This window comes from Gobio gobio (assembly GCF_949357685.1).
Source record: "Gobio gobio genome assembly, chromosome: 17".
Lineage (NCBI taxonomy): Eukaryota > Metazoa > Chordata > Actinopteri > Cypriniformes > Gobionidae > Gobio > Gobio gobio.
Genome location: NC_137110.1, coordinates 14,008,541 through 14,026,657, shown reverse-complemented (window position 1 = coordinate 14,026,657; position 18,117 = coordinate 14,008,541). Strand labels below are relative to the sequence as shown.

General features: G+C 36.5%; 1 protein-coding gene across 2 annotated transcripts; it reads right to left on the bottom strand.

Moving 5' to 3' along the window:
• Positions 1–34: 34 nt before the first annotated feature.
• sfi1 (SFI1 centrin binding protein) lies at positions 35–16,766 on the bottom strand. 2 transcript variants are annotated; one of them, XR_013818276.1, is made up of 31 exons: positions 16,385–16,766; positions 16,219–16,290; positions 16,026–16,136; positions 14,239–14,333; positions 14,050–14,167; positions 13,452–13,554; positions 13,222–13,378; positions 12,425–12,586; positions 12,227–12,297; positions 12,030–12,122; positions 11,637–11,734; positions 9,192–9,258; positions 8,910–9,040; positions 8,735–8,816; positions 8,478–8,656; positions 8,317–8,392; positions 8,134–8,229; positions 7,912–7,988; positions 7,718–7,820; positions 7,518–7,614; positions 7,279–7,439; positions 6,794–6,868; positions 6,254–6,328; positions 5,996–6,172; positions 5,675–5,898; positions 4,941–5,036; positions 4,611–4,848; positions 4,307–4,379; positions 1,511–1,655; positions 856–1,330; positions 35–341 (listed from the first exon to the last, which is right to left on the bottom strand). XR_013818276.1 is itself a non-coding variant. In XM_079840409.1 (31 exons), exons 1-31 carry the CDS (start codon positions 16,522–16,524, stop codon positions 195–197), a joined length of 3,642 nt encoding a protein of 1,213 aa, XP_079696535.1. In that variant the 5' UTR covers positions 16,525–16,766; the 3' UTR covers positions 35–194. The 2 variants fall into 2 exon arrangements, 1 of the variants encoding a protein (XP_079696535.1); XM_079840409.1 differs by having other exon boundaries at positions 856–958.
• Positions 16,767–18,117: the final 1,351 nt, after the last annotated feature.

The window sequence follows — 18,117 nt, the reverse complement described above, 5'->3', positions numbered from 1 at the left end:
CAAGTTAAATAAGCAATTTCAAAACATCAAAATATGTGATTTAATGCTTTATTAAAAATGAAGTATTTACAACAGTGTATTTGATAAATAACAACTGAAAATAAAAAAAATGTTTTAAATGGGCTCATGGACTTCAAAAATACAATATTGTTTAGATTTATTTCTGGGATAATGGGTTTGCACAATATATTAGTCTATATTCCAAACTTGGTAGGTGTTTTTGTATTAACCATGGGAAGTAGTAGTCGGCTCTGGATGGTGTTAACTCTGGCAGCATGGCAAATCATGGAGGGTTTCTGCTTGTTTAATCTCAAAGATAGAGAAGAAATCCGACTCTCAAGCTGCAAAGAAACATATTAAAACATTACTAAAAATTACTTTGAAAATTGAAATAAATAAAACCAGAGATTCACACATATCTACGGTCTCATAAGGGCACTAGACTATATATAAAAAATAAGATATTTATATAGACCACCATGCACAAAGATAAAATGTTACATTTAATATTAAATCACTAATATTAGATCTTAATAATGTCAAATATTTTCCATATTGTAACTTTCCAGTATTGCACATCATACATAAAAGCAAGTGTTTATGCAATATGTAACATTTATCTAGGTGACACTCTTCACAGCTGGTTTTGGGCATTTTAGATTTACGTTTTTACGTAAATTCTCCAAAAATATGCGTGTTAAATGTAAACCACCGGTGTCCTCTGTGCAATAGTGCAGTCTGAGGAACCAAGAATGTTGCCCAGTCTTGTTATTTGTCAATCCTTTACTGTACATATTTAAAGATGTTAATATGTGTATGAGTGTGTGCATGAGAGAAAGTTAGATATACGGATACCTCATTTAACTCCTTTAAGATGCTTTCTCTTTCCTCAGTTTCTCCCTCAATGCCTGTTGTTGCGAGCCAGCTACTCAAGACCTTTTGGAGCTTACGCCATGCCCTAAACACACACAAACGCAGGCTGATTTCACTATATTATTCTCTCATTATAGGTGCAATGTTTTTTATATGAAGGTGATATTTGTTATACCCCTTTTGGAAATCCAAAACATTCCTTTCTCTAATTTAACATGTTAAGAACCCAAATATTTTCACCTCATTAGTCTCTCAAACGTAGCAGAAACAACTATTCATTCCAAAAGCCAAGTTTCCTTGTGTGTGCTAGAATAAATAACCCACTTTAATATGTTGATTCAGTCAAACTACAGCTGGAGAGTCAATTCACTTTTTTTTTCCAAACACATGAAACAGCTTCAGTCTTAAAATGCATTTCCATAGTGGTTTCAATTTTAGGACTTTTACAGCAGGATCACTTCAGAAAAAAAAAAAAAAAAAGTATACAAATATTATTTAAATGTACACGTTATGAGTGTGTGTATGCATGTATATAATGTTTAGAAATTTAACAAATAATTAAATTATAATTACTTTAATAATTAGTATAATAATTCTAAACTGCATATTCATTCGATTGGAAGTCAGATTAACGTACTGTAGCTGTTTTCTGTCTTGCTGGTATTGTTGCATTTCCAGTCTAATATCTAGTAGTTCTTTGGTGAGATTTTCAGTTTGCTCCATATCCACAGCCTCATCTTCCTCCTTCTCCTCTTCCTGCTCAGGTAATCTCTCAAGCACACCTACAGCCCGGACAAATGACAAGTGTAAATGGTCTTTAAATGTCACAGAACTTCAGACTAGTGAACTGAAAACATAAACAAGCAAAACTCCCTTCATATTAGAGCTGCATGATTCTGGATAAATGGAGATCATGATTCTCCCAGTCTGAATAGACAACTAATCAAAATAACATGTAATTTACCAGAGGTTCTGACAAAATGTTAATTGTGGAAGTCATTAAAAAAAATATTGAATCAATTTGAATATTCAAAGACTTCACTTGTTTCAATACTGGGTGAATCTGCGGGGGTTTTTTTATGATTAAATGACATTTTATAACAGTCACTTGTCGCCACCTACTGGTGTAACAATGTAACTGATACTATCTTTATTTAAAGGAACACACCGACTTTTTGGGACTTTAGCTTATTCACCGTATCCTCCAGAGTTAGATGAGTCCATACATAGATACCATTCTCATCTCAGTGCGTGCCATAACTCTGTCTGACGCACCCATTAGTATGCAGTGTCATAACTACATCTCTGACGTTTATAACAAACCAAACAGTTTGAAAATCGGTAGAAAATTGAGCAAGTTATGGTTATTTAAAAAGTGCAAGCACCATGAAAACAATGTTACGAGTGAACGAGCTGCCTGTGACAAGATGGCCTCCAGGTGCGGACGTCGACCTCCATTGGCCAGCAGCGCAGACGAGACATTTAGCCTTTATTATGTACAGTGAGGAAAATAAGTATTTGAACACCCTGCTATTTTGCAAGTTCTCCCACTTAGAAATCATGGAGGGGTCTGAAATTGTCATCGTAGGTGCATGTCCACTGTGAGAGACATAATAACCACTCCTTGGTTATCCTGGCTGTGTGCTTCGGGTCATTGTCATGTTGGAAGACCCAGCCTCGACCCATCTTCAATGCTCTAACTGAGGGAAGGAGTTTGTTCCCCAAAATCTTGCAATACATGGCCCCGGTCATCCTCTGCTTAATACAGTGCAGTCGCCCTGTCCCATGTGCAGAAAAACACCCCCAAAGAATGATGCTACCACCCCCATGCTTCACAGTAGGGATGGTGTTCTTCGGATGGTACTCATCATTCTTCTTCCTCCAAACACGTTTAGTGGAATTATGACCAAAAAGTTCTATTTTGGTCTCATCTGACCACATGACTTTCTCCCATGACTCCTCTGGATCATCCAAATGGTCATTGGCAAACTTAAGACGGGCCTGGACATGTGCTGGTTTAAGCAGGGGAACCTTCCGTGCCATTCATGATTTCAAACCATGACGTCTTAGTGTATTACCAACAGTAACCTTGGAAACGGTGGTCCCAGCTCTTTTCAGGTCATTGACCAGCTCCTCCCGTGTAGTTCTGGGCTGATTTCTCACCTTTCTTAGGATCATTGAGACCCCACAAGGTGAGATCTTGCATGGAGCCCCAGTCCGAGGGAGATTGACAGTCATGTTTAGCTTCTTCCATTTTCTAATGATTGCTCCAAAAGTGGACCTTTTTTCACCAAGCTGCTTGGCAATTTCCCCGTAGCCCTTTCCAGCCTTGTGGAGGTGTACAATTTTTTCTCTAGTGTCTTTGGACAGCTCTTTGGTCTTGGCCATGTTAGTAGTTGGATTCTTACTGATTGTATGGGGTGGACAGGTGTCTTTATGTAGCTAACGACCTCAAACAGGTGCATCTAATTTAGGATAATAAATGGAGTGGAGGTGGACATTTTAAAGGCAGACTAACAGGTCTTTGAGGGGCAGAATTCTAGCTGATAGACAGGTGTTCAAATACTTATTTGCAGCTGTATCATACAAATAAATGGTTAAAAAATCATACATTGTGATTTTTGGATTTTCTTTTTTAGATTATGTCTCTCACAGTGGACATGCACCTATGATGACAGTTTCAGACCCCTCCATGATTTCTAAGTGGGAGAACTTGCAAAATAGCAGGGTGTTCAAATACTTATTTTCCTCACTGTATATCTATGGCCATATCGGTCTAGAAAATCGCAACTTTTCATTTTCCGTCTGTCTTAGTACACAATGTAACTATACACAATATGTAAATAGGAAAATGTTGGTGTTATTTTGTCACTTATTGAGCAGTAGGCTAGATGGAGCCGTTTACCTCCAGTCTTTGTGCTAAGCTAGGCTAGCGGTGGGTGTGTCAGAGTTATAGCACGCACGGAGATGAGAATGGTATGTATGGACTTATCTAACTCTGGGGGATATGGTGAATTAGCTAAAGTCCCAAAAAGTCGGCGTGTTCCTTTAAAGCGTCAAATTACTTTAAAAAAAAGGTGATTTTCTCTATTTTGATTGCTATCCAAACTATAATCTTTTTACATCTATATCTTTCCTCCAGTACTTCTGTGTTAACTTGAATTATTGTAACCAATGGAGATTTGAATGTTCGATTCGTTATCATTTAGGAGAAAGATTGTGCGGGTGTTTGAATTGGAGGTTGTGATCGTTTAATGATTAATCGTGCAGCTTGTGGAAGAAATTTGTATTAAAATGCTTATGAAACATTGTGTTATGTTTGCGTGGTTTGTAATGGAATTTCTAATACATTTTAAATATTCATTACATTAGAATAAAAGGGTGTTGGTACCCTACTTCATATTATCAAAGACTGTGGGTTTCTTTTTTTAACCTTGTTTTGGGAGAAGTTGGGAAGTGAAATGTGTAGAATACAGTAGGGGCTCCTGATTCCTCAAGCTTTTTAGCTGTAAAACAGAAAAAAAGTTAAACTTATATTTTCTCAGAGAATTGGCAATTCACATTTAAGCCAAAATACTATTTTTCTACTAGGAGGCGAGATGACAAAACAAAAACAAGAACAAGTAACTGAGTAAATAATAAGTGCCAGGGGAAAAAAAAGATAAATAAAAAGTCACATTATACAAAACCATTTTTTGTCCTAGCCTAAGAAGAACAAACAAGCGCATCATGATTACCTTGCCATGTGATACTGAGGCAGTAAATGAAGATGGAGGAAGCAGTATGTCCTGGCCGGTAGCAACAATATATCCTGGAGGAACAGGTTTGACTGGGAGGATCTTTGGTTGTAGTACCATTGCAGGTGACTCCAGTGGGTTGTGGGTCAAAGGGACTAAGGGTAACGGAGAAGGAAAGGAAGGACTGCTGGAGGAGGCTGAGGGAAATGTAGTCTCTCTTACAGATACCCTCTGACTACTGAAGCACCATAGAGAAAGGTAGATGCTCATTAGTATGTGAACAAAATCATTGCGTTTGATAATGTCTCAAAGTTTGTGCGAGTACTACACCTGCTGATCTTAAAGTCATGTGGCAGAGGTTTGGCTGGGGACTGCAACAGGTCATCTGGTCTTCTTGGCTGCAATCTAGATGCTCGAACTGACCAACTGCCGACAAAACAGGAAGATCAGTTTTACTCGAGACATGTCAATCAGAATTATTTTTAAATAATAATTAAATTAGAATTAAGATGTTGTATCATAAACTACTTATTATTTTCCTATGATACCTATAGTATTTGTTATAGTTGCTGTAGTTACCATAATTACACTATTCATGCATTTTCTCAATTGACGGCAATTCAAAAGAAGCTATGTGTTCTACTTCTAACCAGGGTTATTATAGTTAAATTAAACTAAATCTAATAGCATGAAAAAGATTTTTGCTGCTTTAAATAAAATAAATGTTAACAGAAATAAAATATAAAAACTTTTAGTTTAACTAATACGGAAAAAAATAAAATAATAAAAAAAACAACAACTTTACAGACATTTTAATACAACAAAATGTCTAAAATTGTAACTAAAATGAAAATGAAAAAAAAGGAAAATATAAAAATAAAAATATATATATATATTTTTTTTTAAATAATTTTATTTATTGTTTATTTTATTTACTGTTAGTTGTTAAAGTAGTTAGTAGAATTAGTTTTTTTGGGCAAGGTGGTTTATATATAACTACTTTAACAACTAACAGAAAAATAAGATCAGGATTAACATTTGCAATAAGAAGGACTTTGACTCACATGTGATTGATGATGGAATCTTTCTGCCTCTGCTCTGCTGCTTGGCTCCTGATTGGAGAGGGGGTTGGAATGGGGGTGTGGTCTTCTGGCAGAAAAAAAGACACGCACTTCTTGGGGTGGCTGACTTTGGGCGGCACCGTTTTACCCTTGACAGGCTTGCACAGTGCCCGCTGCTTCCATCGCACGGCACACCGCCTTACCACTTCCTGAAGATGACGACAGCTCTGTATTTGATGAGGATTATTTATATTAATGTAAACAAATATAGACACATACTCTATAGACTGTAGAATGAATGTACAGTAACTATAGAAACAGCACCTGTTCATAGCTGTGCTGGGCAATATTAGTTGAGAAAGCACTCATGTGTGCTGTGTGCGTGAGGATGTGCGTGACACCCTCTCTCAACAGTTCATCTCTGTAAAACTGAGCTGCCTCAGTCAATCGCTTCTGTTTTCTTTGATGTTCTGCGATCCACAGCTGCCACACGCAAAACACCTAAAACAGACAGACCAAACTGTATGAGACTATGCAGTTGAAGGAAACGTCAATGATAAGCAGTGCAAGATCTGGCATTACCTTGGCCTGTAGATTGAGGGACCAATGCCAAAGGGCAGTCTCAGTTTGCTCCGCCTCTCTTCTTCTGCTCTGCAGCTGTGTGTCATAATCATTCAAACTCAGACAAAAAAAATACAAAATAGAATCTTCAGAGACAGTAACAATCAATCATAAGTAGCTTCAGCTCAAAAAAGGAAAAGATGCAACGTCAGCAGCTTGAACTACTGTACAGTAGGCAAGGCTATAAGAACGCTTTAATATTAAAACTACAGCTATATTTAAACAACAGGCTGTACTAAATGGACATGAAATGGATGTTGTGTTCCTCTTTTCTTCCCTATTGTGATGTATTTTTGAGTGAAATGGATTTTCACTCAGAAAAATGTAGGACGAAACTTGTTTTTGTTCTTTGGGAATTGATTGGACCATTCATTGTTGTTTGCTCATATCCTAACAGTTACTATAACGTGCATTTTAGCGCATTATTGACCAATTAGCAACTAGGGTTGTTTTATAATAGCCTTCAAATATGATTGAACACGTTGCTAAATCAAAACTCACCTGTGTTCTCCAGCAGATAAAAAAGCGCTCATAAATCCTCAACCTGTGAAGCTCAAAGCTTCTTTTCTTCATTACCTAAAAAGCATCAATTTGTGTATATAAATTATATTATAATATTAAATTATATATACGTTTTATGTGTCACACACACACACACACACACACACACACACACACACACACACACACACACACACACACACACACACACACACACACACACACACACACACACACACACACACACACACACACACACACACACACACACACACACACACACACACACACACACACACACACACACACACACACACACACACACACACACACACACACACACACACACACACACACACACACACACACACACACACACACACACACACACACACACACACACACACACACACACACACACACACGAAATTCAAATATAAATGCATAAAAAAACTAATAATTGAGAATAGGACTTGAACTGGCACCTGATATGTTTTGTGATGGTGAATATTACTGGTCCATGTGTTGAGGGTTCTTTTTCCCAGCGTTTTGCTGTAGTGTCTGTTGGCTCTGTCATTCGCCAGTCTCTCTTCCTTTACCTCAGCGTTTCGCGCTCTCCATCTTCTCAAAGCCACCTGCATGCGTACTAACAGCACAAAAATAACACTGATTAATTTCATCATTACACAGACTAATAACAGTGCTATTTATATAACCAAAGTACATTTCTCCAGGTGTATTTGAGCTTGTTTCAGGGCTTCCTCCTGTTGATGACGATGAAGCTGAGCAGACGCTGTTCTCTGTCGCCATGCCAGAAACACCTATCAAACAAAAAATAATTTGTAAAATGACAAAATTGTACTGATAAATAATAGGTAAATTGTTTGCTTCTGTTATATAACTAATATTGTAGGGTATAAGCACCTCAGATAAAAGGTGCTTTTGAGAAAAACATTTTGCTCTGTTTTCCTTCTCTCTCTCATCTACCAGCTGTGACACGTTTACTCTCCATAAACAGAACATTCTCCTGCAGAAACAAATAAAAAAAAAGGATAGAACAGATTACATATCTTTAAATAAACACTACAAAAATTATAGTAAATATATAATAATAATACCTGACCAGATGTTGCTGATGCTCCTCGTAACGGCACTCCACAGTTTTGTTAATCGATTGAGTCTGCAACTGGTACGACTACATGCATGCATGTAAAAACAATGAGTTTATCATCTTCAGAGTTGCAAGCTTTGAATATACACAATATAAAATACAGTATTATATTACAGCGATATTTGTAGTTATGCTATATACTGTGTCAAAACAAAAAAGATATTCATACCTCCCAGGCTTCCAGAGCATGTTTGAGCAATTTGCTGTGGTGGTGTTTCTCCATTTGTGCAAGTTTCTCTCTTTTCTGTCTTTTGTGATCTACAAACTATTAAACAAGCTCATATTTACTTTAGATTGTGTAATATTTCAAACCAACAACAACAGTGGATAGATCCGGTTGCGCTACTCGTACCTGATGCCAGTCTGCCATGGCTCTTCTCAGACACCGCTGTCCATCATGACCCTGTGCCTGCTCGAAACGTCTCTGACTGATCAACAAAACACAAAAAAGCTGAAACTTACTCAGTGATTTATTGAGAAGCTCTCCCTGATGCTACTTTATCTGATTCATACCTGGTTTGTATGTCAGCGACAAGGTTTCTCCATTGGTTCAGGGCCTTCTGTAGAAGAGTGTGTTTGTAATGTGAGTCGGCTGCTGCTTGTTTGAATCTCTCCTCTCTAAGCTGTACAGCACAGCAGGACCACTTAGACCAGGCACGGGCACAACACACATGCTCGGCATGCAACACAGCCTACAAGAAATATATACACTACTTATTAAGAGACAATGAAAATCTTGCGGCAACGTATATTCATGGCTGTCAGCGTACCGTTCTTTCAGCAAGTCTCTGATCTCTTTGTACCTCCAAGCTTCTCCACCATGTATAAAATGCCCAACTGCAAGTTTGTTGCCTATGTAGAGGACAAACAATTGTAAATTTTCAGTAAAATACAACACCGACATGGATATCTACATGCAGATACTATTTAGCCACAGAAACCCACCTGTAATGTTGTTCAGCTCTTTCTTTTTGCTCTCGTTTCTCTGTGCGTTGTGCGGTGAACTCCATCCAAGTGTTTACACATTGTGGGAAGATACGACGAGCAAAGCTGGCATCAGCACGTAGTTCCAATTCCTATACACATGTAAATGCATACATATACAAATTGTGTGATCAAATATTAGGCATTTTTAAGGCAAAAATGTAAACAAAACAAGGGCAGTCCATCAATATTTGCAGTGTAACCCATGATACGATAACGCGAGTCAGAAAGTGCGCTGGCTACCTGCATTTGTCTCCGCTCTTTAAGACCTTTTCTCCAACGATGAAGGCAACATCTCAGCACAGAGAATCTATTGATTAATAACACTAGTTTAAAAGTCTCACAGACCAACTCATGTTTATTAATAACCTTAAAATACAGTGAGGAAAATAAGTATTTGAACACCCTGCTATTTTGCAAGTTCTCCCACTTCGAAATCATGGAGGGGTCTGAAATTGTCATCGTAGGTGCATGTCCACTGTGAGAGACATAATCTAAAAAAAAAAATTCACATGTATGATTTTTTAACTATTTATTTGTATGATACAGCTGCAAATAAGTATTTGAACACCTGTCTATCAGCTAGAATTCTGACCCTCAAAGACCTGTTAGTCTGCCTTTAAAATGTCCACCTCCACTCCATTTATTATCCTAAATTAGATGCACCTGTTTGAGGTCGTTAGCTGCATAAAGACACCTGTCCACCCCATACAATCAGTAAGAATCCAACTACTAACATGGCCAAGACCAAAGAGCTGTCCAAAGACACTAGAGACTAAATTGTACACCTCCACAAGGCTGGAAAGGGCTACGGGGAAATTGCCAAGCAGCTTGGTGAAAAAAGGTCCACTGTTGGAGCAATCATTAGAAAATGGAAGAAGCTAAACATGACTGTCAATCTCCCTCGGACTGGGGCTCCATGCAAGATCTCACCTCGTGGGGTCTCAATGATCCTAAGAAAGGTGAGAAATCAGCCCAGAACTACACGGGAGGAGCTGGTCAATGACCTGAAAAGAGCTGGGACCACCGTTTCCAAGGTTACTGTTGGTAATACACTAAGACGTCATGGTTTGAAATCATGCATGGCACGGAAGGTTCCCCTGCTTAAACCAGCACATGTCCAGGCCCGTCTTAAGTTTGCCAATGACCATTTGGATGATCCAGAGGAGTCATTGGAGAAAGTCATGTGGTCAGATGAGACCAAAATAGAACTTTTTGGTCATAATTCCACTAAACGTGTTTGGAGGAAGAAGAATGATGAGTACCATCCCAAGAACACCATCCCTACTGTGAAGCATGGGGGTGGTAGCATCATGCTTTGGGGGTGTTTTTCTGCACATGGGACAGGGCGACTGCACTGTATTAAGCAGAGGATGACCGGGGCCATGTATTGCGAGATTTTGGGGAATAACCTCCTTCCCTCAGTAAGAGCATTGAAGATGGGTCGAGGCTGGGTCTTCCAACATGACAATGACCCGAAGCACACAGCCAGGATAACCAAGGAGTGGCTCTGTAAGAAGCATATCAAGGTTCTGGCGTGGCCTAGCCAGTCTCCAGACCTAAACCAAATAGAGAATCTTTAGAGGGAGCTCAAACTCCGTGTTTCTCAGCGACAGGCCAGAAACCTGACTGATCTAGAGAAGATCTGTGTGGAGGAGTGGGCCAAAATCCCTCCTGCAGTGTGTGCAAACCTGCTGAAAAACTAGAGGAAACGTATGATCTCTGTAATTGCAAACAAAGCCTACTGTACCAAATATTAACATTGATTTTCTCATGTGTTTAAATACTTATTTGCAGCTGTATCATACAAATAAATAGTTAAAAAAGAATACATTGTGATTTCTGGATTTGTTTTTTTGATTATGTCTCTCACAGTGGACATGCACCTACGATGACAATTTCAGACCCCTCCATGATTTCTAAATGGGAGAACTTGCAAAATAGCAGGGTGTTAAAATACTTATTTTCCTCACTCTATATAAACACAGCAAATAAAGAAACTGTATTTTAAAAGATAATTTTGTAAAATCCATATAAGCTTTACGGCATGCACCTGTGGAACAGTCCTTATGACACAGTTTACAGGTGGAAGAAAATGAATGTCACAGTTCCAATAACTCTGAAAAATGCCAGGAGAAAGATGCCCAGGGTCCCGGATCACCTACTGCTGGAGGCATGAGGGCTGCAGGTGTGGCCAGAGCAATAAACTGCAATGTCCTTAAATGTAAGACGCCTAAGACTGTGGACAGGTGATAGTCCTTGTAGCACCGAACCACGTGTAACCATATGTCCCCCCCAGACATGTTTGAGAACTTGCAAGTGCCATAATGGAAAAGTGGGGTAACATCTCACTGTAAGAACTGGCATGTCTGGCTCAGTCCATAAGAATGAGATGTACTGTAGGACACACCACATACTGACTGCTACTTTTGATATTGACCCCCACTTGCTTCAGGGACTCATTATTCCATTTCTGTTTAACAAATTTCAAAGACATTTGACCCATTCATGTTTTGGTCGATGTTATGGGCACACAAATGTTTACGCAAGAAATCTGCTGGAAAAAGTGGGAGGATGTTTTTTTTTGTTGCTGAGTATATATGGCAGTCTTCAAATGAAAAAGCACAAGCAGAACTGTTGTTTTGCCAACAGTGAAAATATTAAGCTCTTAAAATGTATGTAACTAACTTGTGATGAGTTTGTGCAACACTCATCTGGGGTTGCAGACTTCTGTCCTCAGCCTGATCCAAGCGCAACTGCCAGACTTTCCAACACCTTGCCAGCAACTGCAAAACATCAGTATCCATTTCTGACAATTAAACTCGGCACTGTATAACGAAACATTCATAATCATAACTGATTGATGACTGGTAGACTAGGTGTTAATAATCGCTGTTAGTAAAGCCTAAGGATGTTTTTAGTACAGAAATTTAGTTTTCATAGCACAATGAAATTTTATATTTAAAAATAATATAATAATAAATAATAATAAATTGAATTCCACAAATTTGTTTAATGATTAAGTTTAAGGACAGTTCTGTCATGTGTTGTGTTTATGTTCTCTATTTGTGTTGTTCTTACAATGTGATGATGATGTTGGAAACTAAGGTTCTTGTTGAGACGATGAGTTTTACTGTGAGTGACGTTTAGAGCAAAGCCTTTTAAACCCAAACGCTGTGAAGAAATACAAAACCATTACAAATAAACAAGATTTTCTATTTTTTAAGAAAGCTTTATAATAAAATGTTAAAACCTCTAAGAACAAGTACACCACTAACCAGAAGATAGAGATGTCTGTGATGCATGGCAGCCTTTTCTCTTTTAGCCTTCTGTGAGCACATACTGACATCTACATAACAGATCAGGAAAACAACTGCACTACGTACCATCATGCTTTCATTTACATATATTTAGATTTCTTCTTGGAGTATAAAAGTAAATGCGGACTGTCTGTTTAACTGTGCAAGCAAAGATACAGTGTCTCCAGTGGGAGAACGCTAGCCGTTGGGAGCCGTGCTGGGCCAGTTGGTCTGCTCTCTGTCCTCTGTCTTTCTCAGCCTGCCTGGATTGCAGCACATTAAACCACTGACACCAAAACTGCTCCAGCACAGAGACACGCCATACATCCTGAGCAACAGCTGCAACACAGAAGACAAATTCAATGTGATTCAAGGGAAACTAATCTATAAAACACAAAAAAGAAAAGCATAACTGACAGATCAGGATGCCACTGTAACTCAAGATATAGCAACAACAACAACAAAAAAAAATCCATATTTAATAAAAGTTTGGGGTTTGTCTCAAGCCTGCATTTATTTGATCAAAAATACAGTACAAATAGTAATATTGTAAAATATTATTACAATTTAAATAACTGTCTCTATTTTAATATATTTTGAAATGCAATGTATTCCTGTGATGGCCAAGCTGAATTTTCAGCAGTCATTTAATCCTTCAGAAATCATTTTAATACGCTGATTTGGTGCTCAAGAAACATTTCTTATAATTATCATCAATGCTGAAAACAGTTGTGATACTTCATATTTTTGTGGAAACTGTGATACATTACTATTTCAATAACCTTTAATGAATAGAAAGTTTAAAAGTACCTTTTAAAAAGAATCTTTTGTATCACTGTAAATGTTTTTATTCTCAATTTTGAGCAATGTTTGTCCTTGCTGAATAAAAGCATTAATTTCTTTTTAAAAAAATTATTCTGACCCCAAACATTTTGAACTGTAGCGTATATAATAAATATAAAAATGAATTCCACCTGTTGTCTTGTTCTTAGCCTGTCTGTTCTCTGTGTGACTGATCCATCCATGAAGTGTATGTCTTAACAGCTGAAGACAATAGTGACGACGAGCTTTGGACTCCTTCTCTTTCAAAACACAGGCATGTTTCATCCTCTCTCTCCAGTGCAGCCATGCCTGTAAAGAACAGCCATTTTAAAGATCACTCAACCTAGACATGTTACTCTGTTTTACACATGCTCATACTTACTCTGCTATGTACAGTATGAGCCCAGTGTTGCAAGGCAAGATCTTCCTGATGGTACGCCACATCCCTGTGCTGTAGTGCCAAGTTCCACACAGTCCAAACCCACCTTTAATAACCAGCACATGCACAAAATTATTTCACGTTAGTTTTTTTTCTTGTAGGCCACTATACATAGGCATTCACTTCACTGTTACACATGCATCTTTATATTTTTATATTATATACACTATTGTTCAAAAGTTTGATTTAAAAAAAAGAAAAAGAAATTGATACTTTTACTCAGCAAGAATGCATTAAATTGATCAAAAGTGACAGTAAATACATTTATATTTTTACAAGACTTCTATTCCAAATAAATGCTGTTCTTTCGAACTTTCTATTCATCAACAAATCTAGAAAAAAATGCAATTGATTAGTGATCATATACTTACTTTTCCCTCAAAAATAAAAAATTATGTTGTCATATTCAAGCCTGTCATTTATGCTACACCCACAAACCTACACCAGGATTGTAACACTGTATATTATGCATCAGTCTGTTTTATTCTTATACATGTGGCTCTGCATTGTTGGTCTAACACCACATGAGAGCAATGCTCACTTCAGTACAGTGAGTCTCTCGCGCTGTACTGCTGCTTCTTGCATCCTGTGTTTCATGCGACACATGTCCAGGTACAGCTCCCAGCCATTCCACACACAACGCAGCTTGTGCTCCGTCTCTGCAGTACAAATATTCAGTTACTACTACTACGTTTCAACTCAAATATTAATAGAATAGCAGTCTATATACCAAAAGTGATTGCAAGTTGCAGTTTCTTCTTTTCTTCTCTCTGGACAGCAACATACTCCTGCCAGGCTTGAAATGTTTTGCTGTACAGCATATACCTACAATGGGCAGAAAAAGGAGAGAAAAAAGAGGGAATATTAATACTTTTATTTAGCAAAGAGTTAAAGTTAAAGACTTTATTGGCATTGTACTGCTGTGCAGAACAATGACATTTTGTTGACAAAAGATGCATTAAAATAATAAAAAAAATTACAGGAAAGAGTTCAAATAAATGCTCTTCATTTAACTTTCTATTTATGATCTATCCATATTTAAACTTCCTATTTCTCAGTGATCTCAATAAATAACTGGCTTCCGGCAACAGCTATAAGCACGTTCACGAGAGAGTCGAGTTCCGGTGGAAGGGTGAACTCTGACCCGACGTATGATGTAGGACATAAGCGTAACGTAAGCTTAGGTGGGAATAGACGCCTCTCATTAAAACTCCATTGACTTCCATAGTATTTTTTTTATACTATAGAAGGCAGGGGTGTAACAATATATGGTGTCAAAATATATCGCAATACAAAAATACAACAATATGTATCGTGGATATTGACAATTCGTATTGTGTATAGTTCACTCAAAAGGAAAATTCACGTTTACTTTTACTGTCAGTACTACATTAAACTACTATATATAATGTTGAATATAATGTATAATAATACAATGGGGAAATATTTGTGGGTCCTGATAATGCCTAATGTCTTATGTTACCAGTAAAAAAAGAGGCCTACATAATTTTAAATATATATAGTCAATGACAGAATGCAAGCATATTCGTCTAAAATAATTCTGTATGTTTAGCTTCAGAATCATGAATATTTTTATTCTGGTGTCACCATTGTACTGTGTACATTCACTTCCACCCCCAATTTAATACCAAATTTAGCATTTTACTCAACAGTAGATTTTTTTTGGAGCATCGCAATAATATTGTATCAGGGAGAGAGAGAGAGAGAGAGAGAGAGAGAGAGAGAGAGAGAAATGTGTAAACATTTGGCCTAGGCTATTTCATTATATTTTATCCAGACAATGCATAGTAGGCTATTAATTATTGCATGTGTCTATTTCAAAGATGTCAGAGAGGAGGCAAATGGCAAATTAATATTTCATAATTTGGAATATTTCGTTTTTCTTTCCTTTTTCTTTTCTTCTGAATTTTAACTAAATCAATTGTCAGAATTATATATAAATATAGTCCGGCGCGCCAGATACATTTTGGGCGCTGCGGCATATTAAATATATGATAAATAGTTTTTCTGCCTGAGAAATACAATGTGTGGCGGGAGTGCGTGACAAAAGGCCGAAATGAGTGACTGTCACGCTCAATGGGTGACACTTGAGAGCCCTGTTGTATTGTGAGTATCGTGATATGTATCGAATCGTGACATGAGGTTATCGTTACACACCAAATGGAAGAACTATATTCTTCAAAATATCTTTTTGTGTTCAGCAGAAGAAAGAAATTCATACAGGTTTGGAAAAACTTGAGGGTGAGTAAATTATGAAAATTCTCATGTTTGGGTGAACTATCCCTTTAAGTACCAAATCAGCATATTAGAATGATTTCTGAAGGATCATGTGACACTGAAGATTGGAGAAACAGCTAAATAAAATTCAGCTTTGCCATCAAAAGATTAAATTACATTTTAAAATATTAAAATAATAAGAAAACATTTCACAATATTATCGCTTTTACTGTATTTATGATTTAAAAAGAATGCAGCCTTGTGAACATAAAAACTTACGTATAATGGCAATCTGCCCTTATATTTAGGGTCCATTCCTTTCTTACGTGCCACCACTCATCTTTCCAAGCTCCTAAGGTCTTCCTCAAGACCCCTTTACAATAATGAGATCTAAAAAGAAAATACAAATTGTATAAGATAAATAAAGACTGACTTTTTTGTGCACTAATTAAACACATTACACACACTGGACCTGGCTTGTGATGTTGTTATTCGTCCAAATGTCTTCTGAATCCACAAGTGAAGGAACTTCCGAGCAAGGTGCCTGAACAACCAATGCATAGTCACTTCTCATGACATTTACAACCTGTAAACGAATGGAGGATGCCATTGCGGAGTTATAAAATGATAAATCTTACCTTATCCTCAGCTCTTTTAGTCTACCACCTCGGTTCCAATTATATCCGACCCGGTAAGTGTTTTTGCGTATGGGTGGTTTACGTGCCCGGTTCACAGCACAAGACAACGGTTTTCCAGCTTTTGGTCTTGTCGTTTGCATCTTCAATGGTTTATTGGAGCATAAGTTACGTTACATGAATTCAGTCAACCATCCGGTGCTTGAGCTGTAACTGGATGAAATAAAGTGAATAAATAGTTTTTAAGTGATTTCAGTTTTTAGGTTACTAGCTCATTAAAAAGCTGTCATGAGTGCTATTGTACTGACAACAACCAACAACAAACCATAACTGCCGCTCTTCTGTGTTAAATAAATATTCTTCCGGTAAAATAATGTCATAATAAAAGACTTTCTTTAAAAGGGGCACTTTGAACCCTTTCATGATACGGTTATATTACAAATAATAATAATAATAATAATAATAATAATAATAATAATAATAATAATAATAATAATAATAATAACAATAATAATAATAATGACTTTTGTCATATTAAAATAATTTTATTTTAGTGATTAATGTAGCCTTTAGATAGAACAACTGATTTTTTATGCCTCACTGTACACAGTATTTTGTGAATTGAAGGGTTGATGTGAATTTTCAATAAGTCAATCATGCAGAAGTAATTTCAAGGTTATGGTCGACATATCAGTTTGGGAGACTTCATATGTTTTCTTCTTCTTTTTTGTTTTTATTGCAATTTTAAAAAGTTTTTAAAACAATAAACAAGTTATGACATAATAGTTAACAAGAGAAAATATAGAAAAGTAGTCTAAATGACCTGTTGAAAATATTTCCTAAAAAGTGGAAAAGAAGAAAAAGAGGGCACAGAAATGAAGATGAAAGCATAAGAAAGAATATTAAACATGGTACAAATTCTATACAAATGAAAATCTTGTTAAAGTGGGGTTTACTTTTTGTGTATTTACATTTGTGGACATAAAACTTACCAATAAATAAAAGAAGATTTATACAAAAACTTGCTTTGATTAGATTCTTGTCATTAATATAAAACCCAAAAAGAATGTGTCTATAAGACAAGGAAAAGAGGTATTAACATTAGCCTATTCCAGAAAGACTGCGTAAAAAAGATCTCCTGCTAAAGTGTAAGTCGGAACTATGCATTTGGGTTATGTTTATATTCTGATAATATCACAGAATAGAAAAGGTTTCAGTCTCATAGAGTGTCACTATGGCCTAAGTAGATAACATAGGGCTTAACTATTTTACTTGTGTGGAGGTTTCCATGTAACCTTGACATGTATTCACGAATACACTATCTTTTACCTTGACAGTGTGAGAGTGACCACTTTTACTCTTTTCACTCAAATTGTTATGCTATAACATCATTTGTACCAAGGGAAATGTTCCTATTTTGCATTTTTCTTCTTCTTCTTCTTCTTCTTCTTCTTATATATATATATATATATATATATATATATATATATATATATATATATATATATATATATATATATATATATATATATATATATATATATATATATATATATATATATATATATATAACAAAACTGGTATTTTTCATATATTTTTTCCAAATACTTTCATTAAATACTGTTAGGATGGGAAAACCTTACTAACTACGTATTATTTGTGTGAAAAATAAACTAAATACAAATTCCATCTTGACTATACATATTGAATTGGATAAATAGCAGAAAAAACGTATT

What these genes read in the sequence shown, in the direction of transcription:
- sfi1 (XM_079840409.1), bottom strand. Translation starts at nt 16,524, where the DNA reads ATGCAAACGACAAGACCAAAAGCTGGAAAACCGTTGTCTTGTGCTGTG. An exon ending in AGAGACTTGCTGAAAGAACG is followed by an intron (nt 8,657 to 8,734) that starts GTACGCTGACAG and finishes TATTTCTTGTAG; the next exon opens with GCTGTGTTGCATGCCGAGCA. An exon ending in ACCATCACAAAACATATCAG is followed by an intron (nt 6,869 to 7,278) that starts GTGCCAGTTCAA and finishes GATGCTTTTTAG; the next exon opens with GTAATGAAGAAAAGAAGCTT.